Source organism: Peromyscus californicus, unplaced genomic scaffold (genome assembly GCF_007827085.1).
Source record: "Peromyscus californicus insignis strain IS unplaced genomic scaffold, ASM782708v3 Scaffold_2__1_contigs__length_46816999, whole genome shotgun sequence".
NCBI classification, from domain to species: Eukaryota; Metazoa; Chordata; class Mammalia; order Rodentia; family Cricetidae; genus Peromyscus; species Peromyscus californicus.
In genome coordinates this window covers 2,765,241-2,788,683 of record NW_026294540.1, presented here as the reverse complement: position 1 = coordinate 2,788,683, position 23,443 = coordinate 2,765,241, and the positions used below count along the sequence as shown (strand labels likewise).

At 49.8% G+C, this 23,443-nt stretch overlaps 1 protein-coding gene across 1 annotated transcript in view; it reads left to right on the top strand.

The window, feature by feature from the left end:
• Myo18b (myosin XVIIIB) overlaps positions 1-23,443 on the top strand; it is a 218,096-nt gene that overhangs the window by 174,148 nt on the left and 20,505 nt on the right. The window contains exons 41-42 of the mRNA XM_052754991.1: positions 9,565-9,609; positions 10,805-10,942. Of these exons, the coding sequence (XP_052610951.1) occupies positions 9,565-9,609; positions 10,805-10,942 (183 nt within the window). The remainder of the gene's footprint in view (positions 1-9,564; positions 9,610-10,804; positions 10,943-23,443) is intronic.

The following is a 23,443-nucleotide window of genomic DNA, read 5'->3' as shown; positions in this document are numbered from 1 at the left end:
GTCTCAGGCTGTACCCGCTGGGGCACACAAAAACCTCTAAGGGTTGCAAGCATAGCTGGGTGGGTTTGGACTGAGAGAAGAGAGACGCTGTCCTCGTCACCATGAAGCCCGGGACCTGGCTTGCTGGACGTGAGTGAGGCAGTTGCAAAGAGACCAGACCAGTGAGGGGTCCTGGAGAAACAGCCTGTCCGGGCTAGGCCTGTATTCATGGCTTTCTTGTTGCTGTGACGCAGCTCCCGGATCCGGCTACTTAAACGTGAGCTTATTTTGACTTATGCTTCAGGGACTCCAGTCCATCACGTGACTACCCATTCCTGCTGCATGGCTGCCCCATTGCAGCCTCCATGGTGCAGCCTCTTGCATAGACTTGTGCTAAGCAGCCTGAAGATGTGACTCCCTCCTGGTGGCCCTGCTGCCACTGTCCCCACCTAAGGAGCAGCACTGGGAGTCTGCCAGCCCCGACCCATTTGCTGGTGCAGTCGGAGCAGCCAAATACCAGACCCCGGGGAGAAAGCTTCTCTGTTCTGAGGACCCTGACTTCAGGGACCTTCCAAGTCATGCTGCAAGTTAGCTTTGTGCACAGAGTCGGAACCCGAGAAGTTTTGTCAAACCTCTCCTCCCGAAAGAAACACTTTATGTTTGAGAAGTGTTCTTACGCCGCCGCCCTGGCTAGCTTAGAACTTGCCATGTGAACCAGGCTGGCCTTTGAACTCACAGAGATCCCCCTGCCTCTGCCCCCGCAAGTGCTGGGATTAAAGGCGTGCGCTCTCGCTCCTGCAGTTAGGGCTCAAGCCTGAGAGGTGAGGTAGGCAGAGGGGGTTATGGGTCGACCGTGATTTTCTCCGTGGGAAGAACTAGATGATATCAGGGTTGGAGATGAGCCAAGACCCGAGAAGCCCTGGCACTGAGGGAGAGGACACACGTAACTCTGTGTGTGTGTGTGTGTGTGTGTGTGTGTGTGTGTGTGTGTGTGTGTGTGTGTTTTCTAAACCTTGTCTGTGCAATCAACACACACACACACACACACACACACACACACACACACACACACACACACTCACCAGCTTTCCCAGCACCCTGTTTTAGGAGGGCTCCTTTCTATGTATTTTGCACTCAGCGTGTGTGTGCCTGTGTGCCGGCGCGTTCATGTATGTGCAGGTGCATAGGCACATGTGTGCATGTAGAAGCCAGAGGTCAACTTTGACTGTCCTCATTCCTCAGGAGCCACCCACCTTGTTTGTGGAGACTGAATCTCTCGCTGGCTCGGCTGGCTGGCCAGTGCGCCCAGGGATCGGCCTGTCTCTGCTCTCCTAGTGCTGGGATTGCCAGCATGTGCCATAATGGCCAGCATTCCTCACAGGGGTACTGGAGCTCACACTCAGGCATTTCTCACATGGATATTAAAGTTCACACTCAGGCATTTCTCATATGGGTACTGGAGCTCACACTCAGCTATTTCTCTCTCACATGGGTACTGGAGCTCACACTCAGGTCCTTCTGCTCACATGTGGACTGGAGCTCACACTCAGTCATTCCTCATGTGGGTACTGGAGCTCACACTCAGACATTTCTCATATGGATATTGGAGCTCACAACTCAGGTCCTTCTGCTCACATGGCAAACACTCTACCTCCCTAGTCACACACTTTCATACCTAGATTGGGAATGTAATTATCACCTTCCTTGGGGAAGTTCCCGGGGGTCAATAACCTTGACCTGTGAAGAAGTTCATGTCCAACCACAGCAAGACAGAGATGCTGGGCAGGTGAAGCGCCCACCTGCTCTCCTCCAGAGCTTTATCTGAAAACGACTCCCCCCGCCCCTGCCTCCCCCCCCCCCCCCGCACACATTCCTAGAATCTCTGTTCTCTGCTCAGCCGTGGTCAGACTGTAGGTGAGTTGGCAGACATTGGTGCAGTCACTTCCCCTCAGGAAGTGACCCTCTAGTAGTGTGCCCTCCACCTCCTCCATCAGCTTCTCAGGGAAAAGCTTGCATCTGTAAAATCTTTTACCACTGATGTGTTCTAGGAGTGGACACTGGCTTTCCCAGACCATTTGTGCTCATGACAGTGATGTGGAATGGCTGGAGACACTGGGATCTTTGGCCTCTGAGCCAAATTCTGGAGCCATGTTCACTTTCATTGAGAGATGTCACTTTTCCAATAAATAATAAAAAAGGAGAAGGGATCTCAAAGGAGGCAGAGTGGTCATGCTTGGAGGGGTGGGGACAGGTTGTGGCATGAAGTGGAGGCCAGACTTCTCAGATGGGGAGTGAACTAGTAACTAGTATGAGGTCACAGAGCACCCCAGACATCACCCCAGTCTGTGGTATGAGGGGTCCTCTCCATCCTTAGAGGTTTGCTACCCCAGATGATACACACACAAGAACCTTCCTATGTCTGTTACCCTGGCAACAAGACTCACCCTCTCCTCTGCCTGGGTAGAGTAGTTTTCTGAGCTTCAGGCCTTGGGGACCTGAGTCCAGCTCGAGCATTTGGACCATCTTACTCTGCTCTACACGCGGGAGGCCATCCATCTTCTTCCCTGTTGAACCTCCAGTGTCTTTTTGCTTGTGTCTCCAGTTCCCGCCATCAGCCTCACAGTTCCTCAGAATGGGAGGGAACTGGCCCATGCCTCAGGGAAGCTGTGAGGTGTGGTGTGATGACTGAACATAGGGGTCAAGAGATGAACCTGGTACCCAGGAGCACCCCAGGCAGCGAATAGGAAGACATAGACTCTGCAGCTCTTTTTGAGGGTCCCCAAATAGCTGCATGACTTCAAGCAAATATTCAATCACTCTGATCTCTTCCTTTCTAAGATGGATTAATAAGAAGTAAAAAACACAATGCCCCATACAGAAACACATGCTGTGTAGAGGCTCAGCCATTGCTGATTGCCTTTGTTCATCCATCCATCCATCCATCCATCCATCCATCCATCCATCCACCCACCCATCCATCTATCCATCCATCCATCTATCCCTCCATCCATCCACCCACCCATCCATCTATCTATCCATCCATCCACCCATCCATCCATCCATCCATCCATCTATCCATCCATCCATCCATCCATCCACCCATTCATCCATCCACCCATCCATCCATCCATCCATCCATCCATCCATCCATCCATCCACCCATTCATCCATCCATCCATCCATCCATCCATCCATCCATCCATCCATCCATCATCTGTCTCATAACCCTTCCTTGAGTACATGTCCCATCCAGATATCCTGCTGGGGCTTTGCATTTTCTCTCTTGCTTTTTGTTGCCATTTTTCTCCATCTTATAGTGAACAGGGACTGAATAGCTTGTGTGAAATGTTCAGTGCCATGCCCAGATGGAGAACAGTTCAGGAATGAGACTGTTTTCACACAGCGTGCATTCTGGGATGTGTGTGTGTGTGTGTGTGTGTGTGTGTGTGTGTGTGTGTGTGTGTGTAAATGGATAGACAAATTAATATAAATCTAAAAACAGGAGAGTGTGACTGGCTCTGTGGGAAGTGAAAAAGCCTCTGGTGGCAGGTGACCGGTGGGGTAAGTGGCCCCAGCTCACTAAGGAGGAGGCAGCACAGACCCATGAGTGGAGAATCTGAGGAAGAGTGAACAAGGGTCAAAAGAGGAATGTTCTAGAAAGTACCAGAAGAACCTTGTATTAGCTTCTTTCTTAAGAGAGGAGAGGTTTGACTTACAGGTGTGACCTCTTGTGGAAGGGGGCATGTCAGCTGGGAAGACACAGGACATGCAGCCTGGCATGTTCTCACTCTGGATTAGAAGCTGGGGTCACCTTTAAGGGACCTCCCACAGCTCCAATACTCTGCCGGCTAGGCCACAGTCTCCATATTTCCACAGTCCCCAGAGCAGTGCCACCATCTAGGGCAGAGTTGCATCACACTGCAGGACCATGTCACACGCAGGTCCTTGGGGAGGACTTCCAGGCTTTTCTCCTTTTTCTTCCCTCTCCCACCTTTCTTCTCTCATGGTGCTTTGCTGAAACCACTGAGCTTCTCAGTTCCCAGATAGTGGAAAATAAAAGACATCTACAGGGAAGTTCTGGCTCATTCCAAAGGGTCAGTAGTACTCAGATCTGCTGTTCACCACTGTCTTAGTTAGGGTTTCTAATGCTGGCCATCACCATGACCAGAATCAACTTGGTGAGGAGAGGGTTCATTTTGGCTCATGGTTCTACATCACAGTCAATTATCAAAGGAAGTCAGGACAGAAACTCAAGGCAGGAATCTGGAGGCAGGAACTGAAGCAAACACCATGGCGGAATGCTGTATCATGAATTATTATTAAATAATGATAATAATTAATAATAATAATAATAATAAACCCAGAGCCAGATAGTAGGATAAAAACCTGAAAGATCAGAGAAGCAGAACAAGCCACAGCCAACCTCACCTCACCAACTCCTCAGCTGATCCTGTTTCCATGAATCCTCAGACTGAAAGCCTCTATGTTTAATATAGTGGCTGGCTTCTTTCTCTGATCTCCAGGCAAGCTTTATTTATTAGAGCACATATAAAATATCACCACAGAATGCTGTTTACTGGCTTGCTCCTCATGACTTGCTCATCCTGCCTTCTTGTGACATGCAGGACCACCTGTCTAGGGGTGGCACCACCCACAATGGGGTGGAACCTCCCACATCCATCATTAATCAAGAAACTACTGTATAGACTCACCGACAGGCTACTCTGATGGAGGCATCTTTTTTCAGTTGAGATTCCTCTTCCCAGATGACTCTAATTTGTGTCAAGTTGACAAGAAAATAACCAGGACAACCCAGGAGGAACATCACTGACTATCGAAGACAAGAAGATAAGTTGACCACTGTAAGTCAACTGCACAGAGCAGGGCTCCCAGTTCCTGCCCCGATGCCAGCCCAGTCCCCACGTCAGCAGCTCTAAGCTATACGCTGTACCTGCTTATCTTGAATAAGAGGTTCGGATTGGAGCCTGAAGGATTGGTCCTAGATACTTCTTTATGAATTCTCAATTAGGACTCAGACCACTGGGCTTGGGAAGGAAGGCAGGGGAGAAGTCAAGGGAGAGAGAAAACCTAATTCTTCAGACGGCCGGAGGAGGATCTTTGAGAGACTTGTTCACATGATGGCAAATCACAACTCTGCAATTCACATGGAATTAGATCTTAATGGAGCAGGCCTCACAGGCTGGAAGTGGAGCTGCGTGCCCAGAAAGTCGGGCAGCGTACAGCGGTGCTTAAAAGCCTGTGTGACTCTGCACCAGGGCCTGGCGCTGTCAGTTAAACTGTGGCATCAGCCTTCTTAGATTAATGGGGGAAATGTTTTCAGTGTGTCCCCCAGGCTTGGAACATGCTCATTAGTCATGGAAGGAGGACTGCATTGGCTGACATCTATTCCCAGCCCCAGAATCTACAGCTGCTCTGCCTGTTGCTTTGCCTGGGGATGCGGTGATGTGGAGAGGCTCACAGGTTGCCCTTCCTTTCAGAGTCCCAGATAAAAGTGTGCCAGTTCCTGCTGGGCCCATCTGAGATAAGCACTCTGGGAGCGAGTGTGTCCTGGGAGGCCGGGGAGAGTGGAATCAGGACATTCGCCAACACACATGCTCTAATAACCTATCTGACATCAGGCTGTGGAGGAGACCTGGACAGATCTGGATGGAACCAGAAAGCAGCCTTCTGAGGACATATTGTGAGTCAACTACTCACTGTTGAGCCCTGGCTCTGGCCAGCATGTGAAGTTCTCCACTGCATGAGAGGACAGCCTTCTCCCCACAGCTCTTTCCTCATAGCTGGCCCCCAGGTGTGATGAATATGACCTGACCTGGAAGAACGGCTTGAGTGAGCTCTCCATTTATCAAAGAAGGTTGACACTCAGAGTCACAGCATGGGCCCCTGTGCCCTGTAGCATGTGCTTAAATGATGCCGTACAGGCTGCCTGGATTTCTGAGCATGACTGTATCCAACACACAGCTGATGAGATGGAGTCCCAGAGAGTCAAAGCTCCCACAATTCATGGTGTCTATTTCCAACAGTGAGGGAACTGGCAATGATGAGGCCATGTGACCTTTCTGGAGGACAGTTGTTACTGCTTGGCACTCACTGCCCGCCCTTGCATAATCTCTGGGCTCCTATCATTATCTTTCCCAAACTATAGATAAGGAAACTGAGTCTCACGGGTGTCTAAAGTCTTGCACTGATGCATGTATTAAGTGACAAGGCCATGCCTTGGTTTTGAGGCCAGCCTTACTGCCAGCCAAAGGTGGCTTTGTTATCACATGCCGTGTGTCCTTCATCTCATATCAAGGTCTCTGCTCTCTTCTGGCTTGCCATGATGGTGAGCTCATGTCAGTCACTGGCATAGAGCAAATGAATTCAGGCGTTACTTCGCGGGCTGTATTTGCATTTAGACTGCGGCCGTCTGGCGCAGGTGTCCCAGAGGAATGCATTTGAAGACATTTAATCAATTACCTCGATCCTCACCAACGCCTGTTTGAAAATTCCTGGCACAAGTTTCTTTCGGAAAACAACTCTGACCAAGATGACAGAAAGGACTGCCCACACCAGCCAAGGGCTGGGGTTTGAGCCTCCTCACAGGTGCAGCCAACCGGATCAGCACCATGGACAGCTCTCCTGGCCCCCAGCCTCTGCTTGCCCTTAATGGAGGATTACTGACTTGAATTTGGCTTGCTCCAAGCACAGGTGTGGGCGGGGGAGTGGGAGGTGGGCGCAGTAATGGTAGCTACAGTTTTGTTCCTTGTGAGATGGACTCAGATGCATTCCCTTTCCCCTCCCAATGGTGGGCTACATGGTGCAGTCAGGAGTCATGGGAAACCCAGATCTCCCTGTTCAGCTGGAAACCATCGTGGGCTTGGACCATCAGAGTAGTATGCAGGAACATGATGGCCAACTCCCTACGGAGGTGCTGTTTACAAAGTGGTGTGTGTGGAGTAGGGGCCACAAGGGGTGAAGAAGCATCCAGCGGTGGCCAAGAACCGGGACCAATGACTGCCACTAGGTTAAAAAGTCAAGAGAAGGTGTAAATTCTGAAAGAAGGGGATGGCCACATGGAGGAGGCTGCAGCAGATCAACCAGCCCAGTGGCCTGCAGCAGAGAGAAAATCAGGGAATAAATGCCATGGCCTCTCTGCCTCACTTCTTCCTTCTGCAGTCAGACGATGATGCCTCAGTGGCTGAGCCCATTGGGAAGCCATGCAGGCAGACAGCATGTGGATGGGACTCATACACTCAGTGGGGTCTGCTCCTACAGAGCAGGTCTAAAAGCATAACACAGACAGTGTAGACCAGCAGAGACAGTGGTGAAATATGACAGCAGAAAGTAGCCAAGTGTCTAGAGGAAAGAGTCCCTCCAGGAGGTAGTGGCTCTGAATGCTGAGTCCCCGCAGCAGCCTTCAGGGATCAAGACTGGAGGAGTGTCAGCACCCATGCTTGCCCTGTGGTTGCTGTCCAGAGCTGTCCTAGCAAAGAATGATGTCCAGTGGGTCCAAGCTCAGTAGCATAGGTTCCAAACTGAGAATAAGAGTGTCGGCTTCCTCCACAGCTCTCACCGAGAGGAAAATGAGTCCTTGGGACTGGACATTTGGCTGTAGGTGCTGTGGACATCGCTCTGTGTAAATAAAATGCTGATTGGCCAGTAGCCAGGCAGGAAGTATAGGCGGGACAAGCAGAGAAGAGAATTCTGGGAACAGGAAGGCTGAGTCAGGAGACGCTACCAGTGGCCGCCATGAGTGCCCACATGTAAGATACTGGTAAGCCACCAGCCATGTGGCAAGGTATAGATTTATAGAAATGGGTTAATTTAAGATAGAAGAACTATATAACAAGAAGCCTGCTGTGGCCATACAGTTTGTAAGCAATATAAGTCTCTGTGTGTTTACTCAGTTGGGTCTGAGCGGCTGTGGGACTGGCGGGTGAGAGAGATTTGTCCTGACCGTGGGCCAGGCAGGACTAGAGAAAACTTCAGCTACGTGTGGGTTCTGAGGAGCCTACTGCCCCATCTCCATGCAGTCATGCACACACACACACACACACACACACACACACACACACACACTTCTGTGCTGTGGCAGGGTCAGGCGGTGAAGGCTCACAGCAGCTGTGCTCTGTGTAGCACAGAGGCAGTGATGGGCAAAACCTTTATGGTGAAAATTGGAAGGGGCAGGAGAGAAGCACCATGCCCAAAGTGCTGGCTGCACTTTTTTAAAAAACGTAAAATGCCAGGGGTGGTGGCACATGCTTGCAATACCATCCCTGGGGAGGCAGAGACAGGAGGCTCCTTGGGATTTGATGCCTGGGCAGTATACTTGGTGAAGTCCAGGCCAATGAGAGACTCCACCTCAAAAAGCAAAGGTGGATGACTCCTGAGGAGTGATAAGGTTGACCTCAGAATACACAGAGATGCACACTCATATTCACACGCACATGCTCTCTCTCTCTCTCTCTCTCTCTCTCTCTCTCTCTCTCTCTCTCTCTCTCTCTCACACACACACATACACACACACACACACACACACACACACACACACACACTCGATACAAACAGCAGTTTGCTGCAGTTGTGGTGTGATTCAATAGCCCCTTGCTATTGAACTGATCAAGTATGGCCTGTGGATTTCTGGTCTGTGAGTCCTAGTGCAGAAGGATGGGGAAGGCATGTTCATGATCCATACGCTCATCAGCCCACTGGGGACAGAAAGATGAGGTCTCTAGGGTGGCAGATCTTTAGAGAAAGAAACAAGCAATAAGCGCATCCTCCTCAGACCTACCCAGATCCCAGCAGATGTGGCTGGAGGCCCAGCCTGAGGACTCAGAGTCAAGGCAACTTAGATTCAGGGGCTTGTGGCACAGTGACTACCAGCGTGCCCATGGTCGTCACAAAGCTGGGGTTGGCAGTTCAGTGGCCTTATGCACAAGTGTACTAACTTCATTAATAAAATGGAAGCAGGTGGTGTGGGCAGAGTGTGTGAACAGTGTTTCTCCCTCAAGAATAGCTACTGGTGTAATTAGATTAGGAATTTCCCACAATGCCCCCTGGGAAGCTATCCTGCCTGTGTGTCTTGATTTGCTGGCTTCCCAAAGAATATGAGGCAAGCTCCAGGCAGGTTGTCAATAACAATATGATGAATACCAGTGATGCCAGCTGCATTTCAAATTTTTGTTTGGTTTTCTTTTATGTCTGAGTGCTTGGCCTTACATACATGTCTTTGCACCACATGTGTACCTAGTGCCCTTGGAGGTCAGAAGAAAGCATTAGATCCCCTAGAACTGTTGTTACAGGGGGTTGTGAGCTCCCAAGTGGGTGCTGGAAGTTGAAGCGGAATCCTCTACAAGAGTAGTCAGTGCTCTTCATCAGAGCCCACCCCACGAGTGCAGAGGCAGATGCCTATGTATTAGTTATCACCCACAGTTTGCCACAGAAGGCAGAGGACAGCCCACTGTCCCACAGCCGTGGAAGGGGTGGAAATGGGATTCAAATCCAGGTGTGTGTAGTGTTAGAGACCAGGTCCCCAGCCCTGGCTGCACAACCATGACAGGTCTCTTCTTGTGTCTCTCCTAGTGTCCAGACGGCCGTGGACTGTAGCAGCCACAGCAGAAAAGAGGAGTAAGTAAGCCCCACATAGCTTACCAAGGCAAGCCCCCACCTCTGTGTGAGCAGTTTGCAAGGAGAAAATCCGCACCTACCTGGAGAACTCTCCGCAGTGCCGATGAAGCTCTGACTTTCACGGTCTGGCATGTGCCTCATGGGAGCATACTCTGAATACCTGCCTGACTTTGTTTAGACAGAGGGAAGCCGTGGGTGACCATGTCACTGTCCCCCACCACCTCCAGTGACTCCCTGTTGCCCCAGAATAGACCTTTTAGATAGGCACCTGTGTTCCGTGTTGACCTTTGATCCCTCCTTCACCTGTGGTTCCTGCTTTCCTACTGTCTCTATCCTGACCTTTCCTGACCTCCACACCTGTGTCTGCGCTGTTCCCACCAAGCCCTCACCTTTCCAAGGCAGGGTTCAGCTGCCACCCTGACTTCCCTTTTCCTCCAGGAAAGAAATGGAAGTTCCTTACGTAACCTGGGAGCCGGCCCTCTGCCCCTCTCTGTAGTTGTGCTGATGAAGCCTTCATTTTGTGGCTACTCACAGAGCTAATTTTCTGCTCTGCTAGGAAGCCATCATGAGGACAGGGTTAATGTCAAGCCCCTGCCCCGTGGTGACCTACTTAGTGTCACATAAATATACCACACATTTGTGCATGCATGGGCCCATGTGTGCGTGCGGGCACACACACACCAGTAGTTGTGTAATCCTTCCCTGGTGCTACTTTCACAATCAAAGAACATAAAGAGAAGACCCAGCTTGCCATGGCAATCCCCAAAAGGTGAGGGAGGATTGAAGACCTTCACCCTCTGCGTATCCCATGAACCTGTCGTTTGGCGCAAAATTCAATGGCAAGCTTGACCCTCAAGTCAGAGAGGGCTTAACACCACAGTTGGTGTGTGTGTGTGTGTGTATGTGTGTGTGTGTGTGTGTGTGTCCCCAAGAGTGCTATAGTTAATACCAAGGGTACTGGGATAAAAGCAAGCAGGTTTTCCATGCAGACTTCATTAGGCCCTGGTCTGCTGGCCTTGACTAAGACCCAAGTGCCGGTGCTTCCTCCCATTTCACAGGCCAGTACCAGTTCTCTGTCTGTGGCATAGCGTGTTGAATGCCCTGCAGGGGCCGGGCTCACCATGTGGAGTGATGGTCTGATTATGGTCCTTGCTGCGGTTGCCACGGTGATCAGTGTCCTAACTTTGGCTTCTAGGGACAATGTCTCTGTCGTCAGCTCCCAGCCAGAGGGCAGTCTACGGTCCTGGATGAGCTGTTCCCTGTCCCTAGCCACAGATACCGTGAGGACCCCCTCTCGACAGTCAGCTGTCAGCGGCCCTCTCCTCAGCCCCAGGTAAGAGTCTTGCCCTGTGGCCTGGATGTGGATGACAGCTCAAACAGTCAGTGCTTGCAGGCTAACCTGGGGGTCGGGGTGTGTCGGCCACTTCCCAGCTGTGTCATTTAAGGAGGTTACTCGCCCTCTCAGGGTCTGAGAAGTCACTGACTCGATGGTAAGGAAGGACACAGCTGTAACACAGACATCCACAAGGCACAGCTCGTCAGTTCTTTGGAGCAGTTCAGTGTGAACAAAGAATAACTAGTCTTTATCGCGGCTTCCGTCTCGGGTGTCACACTAGCGGCTCTTTGGTTTAGAAATAAGCACGGTCAATTATGGTTTTGTTTCGCTTTTGGTTGCTGTTTTGAATGGAGTCCTAAGGAAAATGGAGCTAAAGCCAGGCACACTGGCGCAACGCCTGTTATCTCAGTGGCTCTGGAGGTTGAGGCAGGAGGATTTCTTGAGCTGAGACATTTGAATCTAGCCTTGTAGTATGGTGAGCTACAGACTTTACAAGAGAAAAGAGAAAAATCTATTGTCCTGTGTTTCTCATGGAGAATTTTTATTTTAAGTATTTAACGTAAGGTTTTATTATCTCGGGGCTGGAGAGATGACTCGGCAGAACTTGGACCACCCTTGTCCAGCTCCTGAGCTCAGTTCCCGGCCCTATATTGGGTAGATCACAAGCGCCTGTAACTTAAGCCCCAGGGGATTGAATGCCTTTTCCTAGACTCCCAGAGCAACTGCACTCAAGGGTACATACACATGCAAGCCTACAAATAATGAAGGATGCAAGTGAAGCTTTTAAATTATTGATTTTATTTTTGTGATTATTATAGGATTATACCATTCCCCTCTTCCCGTACTCCTCCTTGTTCTCTTTCAGATGTATGGCTTCTTTCTCATTAATTGTTGTTATATTCATATGTGTGTGTGTGTGGGGGGGTGTCTGTGTGCATTCCTAAATACATAAATACAACCTGCTCAGTATGTATAATGTTAGTCGTACGGATATATTTTCAGGGTTGATCATTTGGTATTGGATGCCCAGCTGGTGTGCTCTTCCCTGGGGAAGACTGTCACGCTCTCGGCTTTCCTCAGCTTTCCTCAGCTGCCTACAGTTCTTTGTGCAGGGTTGAGACCTCGTGGGTCCCCACCCCCCACCCCCCACCCCTGCTCCCACACACCCCCACCATCACCATCCACTTTAGTGTGTCTATTGATGTCGTTCTTGTTCAGATCATGTTTGGGCAGTCAGTTGGTGGTACTTTATGGATATAGCTTCTGACATTACTAGGGCACATAGTCTCACAGCAAACTCCCTGATTCTCTGTCCTTATAATCTTTCTGCTCCCTCTTCTCAACGGTCCCCAAATCTTAGGTTCAGGAGTTGTATTGTAGATGTATCCACTGAGATTTGGCTCCATAACTCTGCATTCTGATTGGTTGTATAATTTTCTGTAACCGTGTCCCTATGTTGCAAAGAGAGGTTTTCTTGATGAAGGGAGAGAACTACACTTATCATTGGGTATAAGGACAAATATTTAGAGTGTGGTTAGGGACCATGCTGGTTTAGTAAAGTGATAGTTATAGGTTCTCCTCCAAGATCCATGACTTCACTTGCCCTGGGTAGTTGGCTGGGTTTCCAGTACCAGGCATGATTTTCCTCTTGCTCAGCAAGCCTTAAGACCTTTAGAGAGCTGTTGGTTACAGCCAAGGTATGCCTGCCACTACTACACCCTTAGTGTTATCATGCCATGCTGATCGTTGTTATATCTCACAGGCATCGTAGCTGGGTAGGACTGTTGGTGTCTTCCCTCCTTTGGAAGCATGTATGGCGCCTTCTGTACCATGAAATCTAGTCCCCAGGAAAGAGGCATCCAGGTCAGCTCCAACTTCGGGTCCTCTGCATTCTGTCCAAAGTGCATGGTGTCCAGCCATAGGGACTTATCTTCCACCTCTGGGCAACAGCAATAGTCTACAATGCTTTGGGAATCCCTTGGCTAATCCTGACCAGCAACTCAATAGGGGACTTCTTATGCAGGGTGTTGGGGTTTGTATTAGATGGGGTCTTTGGCTCTTGAAGAACGTTGTTAGCTCAGATGAAAATTTTTTTATTTAAACTGTATATGTTTATTTAGTCATTTACTTTTGTGCACTATGGGTGTTTTTAGGTAGTTCATAGTATGATCCCTAATGACTTTTCCAGACATCCCTACTGTTATTTTATCTTCCTCCCTCCTTCTTCTGTACGGATCTCCCCCTATCCCCTCATTAGAGACCTCCTTTTCTCATTTCCTCTATCAGATCACTTGTATTCTGCCAGCCTCCCTCCCACTCCCACAATGGTCCCATTTATTTTTCTGGCTGCCCCTGTGACTCCAGGATCTTTATTGACATCTGAAGATCTGGAACTGGGAGCCTTTGGAGAACTAGAACACGAAACATTTGTCTTTCTGATCTGGGTTACCTCACTTAACACGATCTTTTCTGCCCGAAAAGTGCGTTTTTGTTTACATTCCACAGTGTATATCTGTACCACGTTTTCATTACTCACTGTTGGCTGAAGGACATTTATGTTGTGTCCATTTCCTGGCTATTGTGAGTAGAGCAGCCAAGAGCATGGCTGTGGCTGAGCAAACATCTGTGGAGTAGGATGCAAAGTCCTTTGGGCATATGCCAAGGTGTGGTGTAGCTGGGTCATATAATAGATTTATTTTAAGTGTTTTGAGGGTTCTCCACGCTGATTTCCATAATGGCTTCACCAGCTTGCAACCCCATCAACAGTTTGGTGATAGCTCAAAACAGGACACCCACAAATCCAGGAGAGTGCCAGTTGCAGAATCCCCCATTGGCTGTCACAGTCCTTCACCAGAGGCATGACCTCTGTCCTTTGCTCTCTGGATTTCAGCTCCATTTCTCTGTGCTCATGTATTTTCCCTTGCAAGGATGACCCTGATGTAATCTGGACCTAATGTCTGTGAGTCAGAAACCGTGGGTCCAGCAGATATGTAATTAAGATGAACTGCTCACTGCTGCTATGGTGACAGAGGGACTGGAGTGACAAATAGGGAAGCCACCACCATGTGGAGCAGACTCAGACAAGCCCAGTCTGCTCTGATAACATGTGCCAGGATGTGGGGGTGTCTCAGCAGGAGGATGACTGGGTGGAGCCTTGAAGACCTCTGCCACATGCTCAGTCCGTGGCAACTGTCTGAAGAAAATCTCAGGTTCAAATATCTGATTCAAAAAACATAAAATTGAGGCTCTAAGAATAGGGGCACCTGGGCCACTCACAAGAACCAGGTTATCTGATAATACAACCATCAGTGTGGAGAAAAATTCTGGTCCACTGTGTAGATGAGGACATGTCTTCTCTTCCACTGAGTCCACTGTCCATGGTGGAGAAGTCAGAAAGTGGGTGACCGACCATTCATGTGATGTCCAAGTTGTGTAACTAAGTTAGATTGGGGTGTCTGAGGCTCCACCTACCACTGTGCCCCAAGATGTTTGGCACTTGTGTGCATAAGAGAGAATGGGGGGGCGGGGCATCGGGGTGTGGGGTCAATGCACGGTCTGTAGTCAGAGCTCACAATTCCAATCCTTTATCATGTCTGGCTGTGTGAGTTGGGCAAGTCGCCCGGCTTCTCTGTTCCTGTGTCCTCACGAGGACGTCGGGGCCGTTGTCAGGTATCACGAGATGAAGGCTGAACAAGCTGACTTCCGAAGCTGGCCTCGAGAAAGAGCTCTCCCAGGGGCTGTGCTAGGAACACAAACATCTACCCGGTGCTCTGGGGAATTCCCGGAGGTGGGTGGCTCTGCTTACCCGTTATAGAAGATGATCTGGGGACCAGAGAGGGTGAGCGGGTCCGACCCTCACTCAGGCAGGGCATCCTCAGCGGCCCCAGGCAATGTCCTCCAGTACCTCCTGAGCTCCGTGCTCTCTTCCCCACTAGTCCTGGGTCAAGTCAGCTGTATCCCAGAGTGGGAGTACTTGTGGAACAGCGTGTGCTGGTACCTTTGTAATAAGAGACCCCTTGCCTGCGTTCTCCATGTCCGTGTCCCCAGGGCTGGTTCACAAGCTATGCTCCAGAAATACTCGCTGAGCAAACGAGTAACTGACCACAGTGCACTGACGGTAGTTCACTATTTGCTGTGATCAGAGAGGGCCAATAATTCACTCAATGCCACACAGCAAATAAGAGGAAAGGCCCGGCTTTGAACCTAGGTTTGAATCCCTCCAGAGCCCTATCTGTGTGCACCTCACTGTGGCACCTCGAATTGCTCATCTGGTAGAGAATTCTAGCATCGTTCATTCACACTAAGAATGCCTAAGGATTATTATGACTTAGTATGTATCACAGCTGGGAGGGGTTAGGTAAGGACTTGCTGAGTGCCGGGCTCGAGATGCGAAGTCCTGAAATGCTGGAATGCTTTTCTTTATTTTTTATCTTTTTTAAAAAAACATCATTTTAATAATATTTTAGTCTTTGAAAGTTCTATATGTTATATAGTGTATATTGGTCATATACATCTAACACTACCTCCTTGTAGCTCCTCAGAATGGCTCCCCCGATCTCCCTCCCAGCTTCATGTATTCATTGCATTTATTTATTTTTGTGGTGACCCTGAATCCAGTTAGTTCTGCCCATGTGACCGTGGATGCCTGGCTATCCACCAAGGCTGGCCAACCTCCATCAGGCCACATCCCCAAAGGAGAGGTGCTTCCCCTCCCTCGGCAACCATCAGCTGCAATAACTCCCCTGACGGAGGTGTGTCTCGGGGTCCCCTCTTCCACCCATGTTGGAACTTCAACAGCTTTGATGTTGTGCAGGTGACCACAGCCGCTGTGAGCTGGTGTATACAACAACCGTGCCATGTCCAAACGTCAGCTCCCCTATCATCTCCTGACTCTTAGGCTCTTTCTGTCCCCCTCTTCCAAGAACTTCCCTGACTAAGCCTTGGATGGCGGGAGGTTGGTATGGATGACCCATCCACAGCTGAACACTCAGTGTTATTTGTAAGGGGTGCGTTGTTGAGCAGTTCTGAGCCTCTGCATTAGCCATCATCCGCCTCACAATGAAGCTTCTCTAACCAAAGGCAGATCCCAGCAGCAAATGTTTGAGTATAAACGTAGATATTTAGAGTGTGGTTTGGCAGCATGAACATTTTACAATATAACACCAGTAGGTTTCCTCCTAAGGGCCTGTGACACCCCCTGATCCTGAAGTCATGGTTTTTTGACCAAGTTTATAGTGCCGGGTGTGAATGCCCCCCTGTGGAGCAGGTCTCATACGCAGTCAGAAAGAGGTTGGTTTCCCCCATAACCATCATGCCAACGGGCAGTCTTCCCAGCAGGTTAGTTCTGCAGCGCGTAGGGTCAGCTGTGGGTAAGTCACTGAGGTCTTTCCTACCCCACCGGCCTGCACAGCACCTTCTGGCACTATCTAAGCCAGCCATAGGAGAGAGTCTCCTGGTTTCTCCATGTGCTGCAGCTGAACTGACTGGTGTCCTCAGCAATCGGTTCTTACCAGGTAGTTATGATTGGCAACCAAGGGTGATGCTAATAGCTTATGCTGGTTTGAGTGCCTCTGAGCCCTCCCTGACCAATGACTCCAAAGGAGGTGCCCCACACCTGGCTGTGAAGTTTTCACTTCACACATGTCTTCTAGAAGTTGCATTATCTACTCATGTAGGGAACTTCTGTTTAAACTGTGTGTGTGTGTGTGTGTGTGTGTGTGTGTGTATGTATGTGTGTGGGGGGTGTATGGGGTGTGGGAGTGTGGGGGGTGTGTGTTATATGTGTGTGTGTGGTGTGTATCATATTTTCTTAATTGACTTGCAAACTAGTGGATTTCCAAGGTTTCCTTATGCTCCCTTAGCTTTTATTACCACCCCCACCCTCTCCTCTCTCCAATACTCCTGTCTCTGCTTAACCTTTCACCCTGACTTTTCTGTCCCTCTCTTTTCATGACAGCTGTGTTCTACTGTCCCCTCTGATTGAATATCTCCTTTGACCGGAAGGTCCTAGGTTTCCACACAACCTTTTCAGGCACCCTTCATTTTGGTTAAGCCCCCCCCCATTTCCCCACTCCCCTCTTCTCTGCTCGACCCTTTCTGTCCTCACTGTCCCTCTGCCCTTTCATTTTACTTATATTTCACACACACACACACTCCCTTCTCTTAAGATGTCCACCCCCAGGAGCCTGTTTCTGGTTTCTCGGCTTCCATGTGTATCAGATGAAGCATACAAAACAGAAGATTCAAAGAGAGGACCCTCAGGGGTGGAAGCATGTGAGGTTTGTCTTTGGGGATTTTTCCAGTCCCTCCAGTTATTTGTGAATCTCTTGATTTCATTTTCTTTACAGCTGAGTAACATTGCCTTGTTTGTTAGCACGTCTTCCCCACCCACTCCTCCTGACGGACATCGAGGCTCGCTCCGTTCCCCAGCTGCCGAGAACAGGGCAGCAGTGGTCATGGCTGAGCAGGCATCTACATAGTCGGGGTCTTTAGGGTGCTTGTCTAGGAGTGGTAGAGCTGGGGATATGGAAGTTCCATTTCCAGTTTCTTAAGAAACTGATTGCCTGATTGGACTGATTGCCAACATGGCTGCTCTTGTTTCCACTCCCACTAATAGCCTTGTCACCAAATCCACACCGTTTTCACACCACGTCCACACCGTTTTCACACCGCATCCACACCGTTTTCACACCACATCCACACTGTCTTCATACCACATCCACACCATCTTCACACCACATCCACACCATCTTCACGCCACATCCACACCGTCTTCACGCCACGTCCACACCATCTTCACACCACGTCCACACCATCTTCCCAGGTCCACACCATTTTCACACCACGTCTACACCATTTTCACACCATGTATCCAATCATCTTCACACCACATCCACACCGTTTTCACACCACGTCTACACCATCTTCACACCACGTCCACACCATCTTCACACCACATCCACACCATCTTCACAGGTCCACACCATTTTCACATCATGTCTACACCATTTTCACACCATGTATCCACACCATTTTCACACCACATCCACACCACTTTCACACCACATATCCACACCGTTTTCACACCACATATCCACACCGTTTTCACACCACATATCCACACCGTTTTCACACCACATATCCACACCGTTTTCACACCACATATCCACATAGTTTTCACACCACATATCCACACCATTTTCACACCACATATCCACACTGTTTTCACACCACGTCCACACCATTTTCACACCGCATCCACACCATCTTCACACCACGTCCACACCATTTTCACACCACGTCCACATTCGTTTGTTGCCGTTCTGACTTGAAACCCCTTCCTTCAAATGTATTTATAAGTGAAGATTCTGCACGTCTGTTGTTGAAAGAGAACCCTGGGATGATTTAATTTATTGTAAGCAGAGGCGGAGTTCTTTTCTAGCCTGATTGCATGGTCTCAAATAAACACAAAACAGCTTTTGTTAACTGCAAAATACTTGACCAATAGCTCAAGCTTGCTGCTAACTAGCTCTTTCTTTTTAAGTTAACTCATATTCCTTATTTAACCTCTACCATGTGGCGATACCTTTATTAGCGTGGCATGCTCATCTCCTGCTCCCTCTGCTTCTGGCTGGAGACTCCTGACTCAGCCCTTTTCCTTCCCATCATCCTTAGTTTGGTTGTCCTGCCTATACTTCCTGCCCTGCTACTGGCCAATCAGCCTCTGGATGAACGCATCTTAGGGCTCAGATCCTTTCCCCATTTACAGTTCAGCATCTCAGTTGAGGAGTGAGTGGTCCCACAGTTGAGATTCATCCTTCCCACATCAATTAAGATATTTCTCACGGGCATGAACAGAGACCAGTACCAGATGATTCTAGATCCTGTCAAGTTGGTCTTGACTAACCACCACTCCCCTGTTTTCAAAATCTGTGAACAATGAATATGGTAATCTCCTGGTGAACATGCTAATCTCCTGGTGACTATGCTAATAACCTGGTGATTATGGTAATCGACTCATGAATATGCTAATTGACGGGTGAATATGCTAATGGCCTGGTGACTATGCTAACCACAGTGGCTATTTCTCGGTCCCCTCTTATCACAGTTACAGAGACTTTCTTCACACGGGCTCCTGGAGAATTCTTGCTTCTGTACAATTGCACAGAATTTTAAACTTCCTTGCTCTCCTACAAGGGACTAGAATTCAAACCAGTTTCAGATAAATATTTGTGACTGGATTTAAAGTGTCTAAATTGAGAGTTTTAAAGCAAAATCTCCACTAGAAAAAAAATCAAATAACAATAAATATCATTATTATGATAATAAGGGCAGTATTAGATTTTGTCTGAAAAACTGGAAGAGAAAAAGAAGGGTAAGGCCGTATCTGTACAAGATAAGGAGTTAATTTCTCTCCGTTACTGTGAATACAACAAAATGATCATCTTAGGAACATTTTACCCATGGGTGTGTGCATGATCGTTCTTCCTAAATCACTCAATATTTTTAAAAAAAAATAAGAAGCTAAGAGTCTAACAGAGAAACACCCCATACCACTCCCTAACCTTAATTATCTTTGAAAAGGTTTGCCCCTCTTTGGTTTGGTGTATACCCTTCCACGCCTCTCTCTGCATAGTTACAAACATCTCTCACACTCATAGATAGCACTTTTGTGAGCTCTTGGAAGGCACAGCATTGTGTGTGTGTGTGTGTGCTCCTCACACATCCTATGGTGCCTTTCCACTTTGCATCCGCCGTGTGTCTGGGGCTCTTTCCTTCTGAGGCCTTGACTCTATCTCATGGGAGGGGCTTCTTAAGTGACAAGTTGCTTTATTTAACTGTGATTGTCGTATTTCACTTTTTGGTGCTTTTTAGACATTTTGTCACAAACTTGTCAGACGTCGACAAACCCGTGTCCTTCTGTGTTGATTCCCCCAGGTCAAAGGGCACTTGCGCTTTGAACTTGAATAGCTGTCTATCACAAAATCGGCACCACATCCCACCCTAGATAGGGGAGGGTTCCTATACACCTGGCCCGGTCTTACCTGGTACTTGGCAGGACTCCATGAATGAGCTTCTTAGGCACTTACAGTTCTGCTGAAAAAGAAGGTCACTCTAAAAACAGAAGAGCAAGAGGGCAAACTTCTGCCAGGAGCTGAGAGCATTCCCATGTTATTTACAAGAGGACGTCGGCTCCGGAGAAATACACCCAAAGCTTTGTGACTTATGGCCGGCTGGAACCAAGCAGCTGCCACTGATAAATGTGAGCCCTTCTGGAGACAGACACTAAATCACCTCCACGGCCCCAGAGGGTGAGCTTATGCCTGGGTGGTAGCAGTTGACTTGGTTCAGGAAGCCACTCAGAACAATTGGTGAGGTGGGGTGGGGATAGGGGCTGCACCCCCTTCCCCGAGTCCTGCTATGTCCAGTACCTGCTTCCTGCCCTCTGAGACTACCCCCTGCTGGAACCTCTTCAAGTGCATGGCTCCCTCACCTCCTTGCTTTTGTCTCTAGGACACTCTGGGACTCCCAAGGAGGGCAATCCTTTATTCTTGCCCCTCGCTCCACACCCATCGGAGCCTCAACCTTGGTCACGGGTTCTGCTACACACCGACAGTCCTCAGCCCGCCTGCACACGGTGCTCAGATGGGTGTCAGCACTTCTCAGTCACTACCCTCACTTGTGAGACAGTTAACACTGCTCTCTCCAGTACCCCGCTCTGTCCGGCACCCTCTCCTTCCCTCCCTCCCTGTTCTAGGGTCCTCTCTTTCCTGTCCTGCCCATCACTTCATAGGCCAACTGATTCCTTTCTTCCTCTGTTCACATCCAGGCTTCTCAAAAGGGAGGCCTACATGACCCCTCTTCACTTCCTCTCTCCATGTATGTGCCTCAGTTTACCTCATCTCCAAACCTGCCCTCACCACCTCACTGAAACTACACAGACCAGGCTGGCCTCGAACTCACAGAGATCTGCCTGCTTCTGCCTCCCCAGTGCTGGGGCTGAGGATGTGCGCCACCACGAACTTTCTTAAGGTGTCAGCAGCTTCCAAAGAGACACCACATTTCCTCACTCTGTCTTTTTTATTGATGACTCCTCAGTGTCATAAACACCCAGCTCTCTGGAGGGCTCTGTTCACAACTGTGCCAACATCTCTTCCCCCGAGAGACCCCTCAAACACCTTTCTGGGTCTCTTCCTACCCCTCCCCGAATGCTGGGGTGTCCAGGTCTGCCGCCCACTTGGCTGTTTTTCCTTGCCTGGAGAGCAATTCATTCTCTTGTGACCACTGACTCCCCGGCTACGGAAGCGTTCAGGTCCAGCACAGGGGCACTTGTGTTGACCCAGATTTTGAACTTCTTTAGCCTCTCAGGAGTGTGTCTCTCCCACCTCTTGTCCCCCAAGATGTGCTGATGGCAGTCGCCTCTCCCCACCCACCGGTGTCATCCATGCCATTGGGGGTTCTGTCAGTCATCAAGTCACTCCAGTGGTAACCCTTGATCCACCTCAGCCTCTTGTCCCTGTTCCAGCTGGTCCCTCGCACTCACAGCGACCCCAACACCTGTCGCCGTGATCATCCTTCCTCTCCAGGACTCTGGGAAAGACTTTGCAACCCACCCCATCCTCTGTCCCCTCCTCTGTACTTCAGCCTGTGTGGTCTCTCCACCATGGTAATCTGGTTTCCACGGCTCCTTACACCATGGGCACCGGCCACATCTGGCCCTCATCTTGTTTATGTCGATAAAGTTTTATTAAACCACAGCCACGCCCACGGTTTGCTTATGCTCAACCTTGACCTATGTATGCCCTGTGGAGTAGAGTTCAAACGTGTAAGCCAGCTGATGGTGCCCTCCAGGGAACCCTTGCCTCTGACTGTGGCATCAGCATCCCCCCTCTCTGCCTTGAGACTTGGCGGCCTCTCTCGTTCCCGCTGCTGCTTTGTCCCTCTTTTCACTCTAGTGTGGTCACACTGCCCGTGGTTCTCGACTGTCTGCTCCTTCTCCACCCTGTGACTCAGCTCATATATCTCTTGCCTTGCAAGCCTCCTCTGAGTCCCTGGCAAGCCAGCTGCTCCTCCACTGTGCCTCACAAATCTCCCTCAACCAGTTCCCGCACTCCCTCTGCCATGCAGATGAGCTCTGAATGGCGCTGGCCTCTGTCACTAGACTCTGAACCCTCAGAGGCTACAAGCCTTGTCTTCGGTCCTCTGGGCCTCACCATATAACATGGTGTCAGGCACATAATCAGAGCTTAAAAACTCTCCACGGAGCAGGTGAGTGCTGGGGGAGCAGACATCTGAAGGTCCCTCACCCGGTCAGTTAATAGGGTGATGTTGATGTCCAAGGATAGGCTGGACCTGCTGGCTCCTATCACAGAGTGAGTGCTGAGCAGTATCAGATGGAACACGGTGTGGGGCTGAAGGCCTGGGGCTCAGCCCCTAGTGTACACTGGGGCAAAAAGCAAACAGAGAGCCTGACGATAGGTAAACTGAGGCTGGCGAGGATTATACTTAGAAGGATGGAGGGAAGGCTGGTAGCTCTCTCTGATTTCTCTTTTGTGGGGTGTGGGTCGGCACACGTGTACCGTGGTGCCTATGTGGGAGTCAGAGGCTGGCCTCCAGGGTCGGTTCTCGCCTTCCACTGAAACCAAGGTCTCTTACTGTGCACAGATGTGTGCCAGGCTAGCTGGCCCTTGAGCTGCTGGGAAGTGTCCCGTCTCCACCTCCCTCTTGCTATGGGAGTGCTGGGATTACACACACACACACCCACACACCCACCCACACACACCCACACACACACCCACACACACAGAGTCTCCTCTGGTTTTACATGGGTCCTGGGGATCCACACTTGAGTCTTCACCCTTGGGAGGCAAGTGCTTTATCCACAGGGTATCTACCCAGCCAGATTGATCTCAGCTTCCATCTGTCAGTCGCTGCCTGATTCATCAGCTCTGTCCTGCTCCTCATCCTCAGCCTCACCACTGGTGGGATTCAGACTGTCTGCATGCTGAAGTGAAGTATGGACAGCCATGGCTTGACCACGCAAGGCCTGACCACCATGCTGGCATTCAGCAAGCAAAAACTGCCCCCAGCCTGTGGTCTTCATCCCAGCCTGTGCCAGGGGTTCCTGGAGAGGAAGGCCAGGGCTAGACGCATAGCAGCACCCCACAAGCATCTCCCTTGGCAGGGAAATGGGGTGTCAGTGAGCGCTGTTTGAATTACAGGGGGCTTAGTGTGTTTGGGGACATCTAGCGAAGTGAAGGTTTAAGGAAGGCTTGTAGCTCTGGGTGGAGTCCTGGGCAAGGCTTGCTGGTGGAAATAAGTGATGCTAAAGGAAACTCGGCTTTTTCAAACAAAAAGGAAAAATGTCTTGTCTGGGAGATCCAAGGAGAGAGGTAGAGCCTCAGGTGTGGCTGGATCCTGAGTGCAGTAGTCACAGGACCTGGTTCCCTGCTGCCTTCCTCTCTGCTCTGCCAGCCTCTGCATGCTGTACCATTCTAA